This window comes from Olea europaea, unplaced genomic scaffold (genome assembly GCF_002742605.1).
Source record: "Olea europaea var. sylvestris unplaced genomic scaffold, O_europaea_v1 scaffold19958, whole genome shotgun sequence".
Taxonomy (NCBI): Eukaryota; Viridiplantae; Streptophyta; class Magnoliopsida; order Lamiales; family Oleaceae; genus Olea; species Olea europaea.
The window spans coordinates 1-1,975 of NW_019237830.1; the positions used below are offsets into that span (position 1 = coordinate 1).

The window sequence follows — 1,975 nt, forward strand, 5'->3', positions numbered from 1 at the left end:
CTCTCTCTCTCTCTAGGCTTTGATTAATTGAATTTGTTTCTGCTAGAAAGAATAAGGTTCAAGTAATCTTGAAAATTAGGGCTTGAACAGATTATAAATTTGCAGGAGCTCAAATGGAGCCATTCTAAATCCAAGTCAGGAGAGCGAAAATCGATGCACTCCAATGAATGTTCCAATGATTCCAGACTTGGGATTCCATTGGGCTCATGCTATTACAGATCAAAGTTTCACTGGTGAATCTGCTGCAAGGATCAAGGAACAATTCTTTAATAATATTTACCCTAATAGATATACTGAAATCTTGAACAGCTCACGATTAAGAGATTTGCCGTTGAATGATCTCAATGCAAAACTCTTGCTTAGAACTTCTGTTTCTGGGAATCTTACCAGTGGGATTCAGCTTTCTTCGGGAGATCTATTATCAAACTCTCCAATTACAGGAAGTGGAAGGGGCTTCAACCGGATATTACCTGGTGTAAATGTTTCGAATTTGAATCTATCTGCATCTTTAGCGAATTCAAGCTCTTCGGATATGAACTTGGAGGCGCTGGATGTTCTTACATCTTCAAGATTTAGTGGGAAGTTTAGCCCGTATTCGCAAAATGAACAAGGCCTATTTAAAGACGATCTTTCTTATTATGGCTTTGATTATACGCAGCGATCAAATAAAATGCCATTTCATAGCATAAATAAAGTAAGCACATGCAATTTGTTTCTTTTCTGTCATCTTCTTCTCCAACCTCCTGTCTAAAGTTGAAATAATTTTTTTGCTTTCACAGATATATTTCTCAAAAGGCCTTTTTAGCATATGGCATTTTTTATTTTTTATATTTGCAGAAAGTAGGCAGTTCTGATATTATATCATCTTAATTTCATGTGGTGAGATAGCTTATGCATGTTGATCTACGGGGAGACACATGTTATTTTTCTAATTATAATTTTAATACTCTTCTCACATGCAAGCACGATTCTTTTTAATCAAAATTCAACACGATTTTCACAAAAAGATGGCAGCAAGACATGATCAGACTTCTGCATATTATGTTAAATCATTTTGTCTAAAAATTTAAATTAATAACACAATGCATTTATCTGAATGTGGATCACAGTTCTCAGAACTATAAAAATATGCGCTCAAACTACCCCTTTCTACATGTGATTTATACAAAGTTTTAGTAAGCGATTTCATTGATATATATGGATCCACTTTTCTATTTTTCTGTGGAGATGAAAAATTTGTACATTACTTTTAATTTTTTCTTATATGTCATTCGAAAGACACTTTCTTTTCCGCTTTTCAATTATATTTTCACTAAAAGTGAACTCCTCTTTTTCATTTTGACATGATTGTTATCATAATTATTCAGCTAAACTTTAGTCTTTGAATTTGAAGGTGTCAGCCTTAAGCAATGGAGCAGCACTAGCAAAAAGCACCACCACTATAAAGGAGGGAAAGGAAGTTGAAACAGTAAAACCTCGATTAGATTCACGCGCCGCCTGCTCACCACCCTTTAAGGTATGTTTAATAAAAGAAATCAAGAATTGTGCATTAACCAATCAGACAAAGCTTAATAAATTTTCAATTTTTCACATTTTCAGGTCAGAAAAGAGAAATTGGGTGATAGAATTTCAGCCCTTCAACAGTTAGTAGCTCCTTTTGGCAAGGTACATAAGCCTCTTTCCAAACCAGAAACTTGTGCATATTCAGTTCATCATTCCTAGCCTGACTCTCATCTTGCAGCCTTAAATTATGTCACTTCAAAGAGTTGTATGATGCTATAGACATTTTGTCTGTAAACACACAAACAAACGCACCCATATATTTGACACACACGGAATTTTTGGTAAAGTAAACTCAACGACAGTATCAGATTAAAGTATACTTTATCCAAAAAGTGAAAGTGGCTAAATATTATCCGTGATAACGTCAAGTAATTATTTACATATAAAAACATAGACTAAATATCATAGTGTC

General features: G+C 34.1%; 1 protein-coding gene across 1 annotated transcript; it reads left to right on the forward strand.

Annotated features, from left to right (window-relative positions):
- The first annotated feature begins 86 nt into the window (after nucleotides 1–86).
- LOC111379495 (transcription factor bHLH110-like) lies at nucleotides 87–1,969 on the forward strand. The gene is made up of 3 exons (XM_023002875.1): nucleotides 87–694; nucleotides 1,394–1,516; nucleotides 1,600–1,969. Exons 1-3 carry the CDS (start codon nucleotides 164–166, stop codon nucleotides 1,720–1,722), a joined length of 777 nt encoding a protein of 258 aa, XP_022858643.1. The 5' UTR covers nucleotides 87–163; the 3' UTR covers nucleotides 1,723–1,969.
- The last annotated feature ends 6 nt before the right edge of the window (nucleotides 1,970–1,975 follow it).

Coding starts and splice junctions, on each gene's coding strand:
- LOC111379495 (XM_023002875.1), top strand. CDS start 164: ATGAATGTTCCAATGATTCCAGACTTGGGATTCCATTGGGCTCATGCT. Junction 695..1,393: donor CATTTCATAGCATAAATAAA/GTAAGCACATGC, acceptor TTGAATTTGAAG/GTGTCAGCCTTAAGCAATGG. Junction 1,517..1,599: donor CCTGCTCACCACCCTTTAAG/GTATGTTTAATA, acceptor TCACATTTTCAG/GTCAGAAAAGAGAAATTGGG.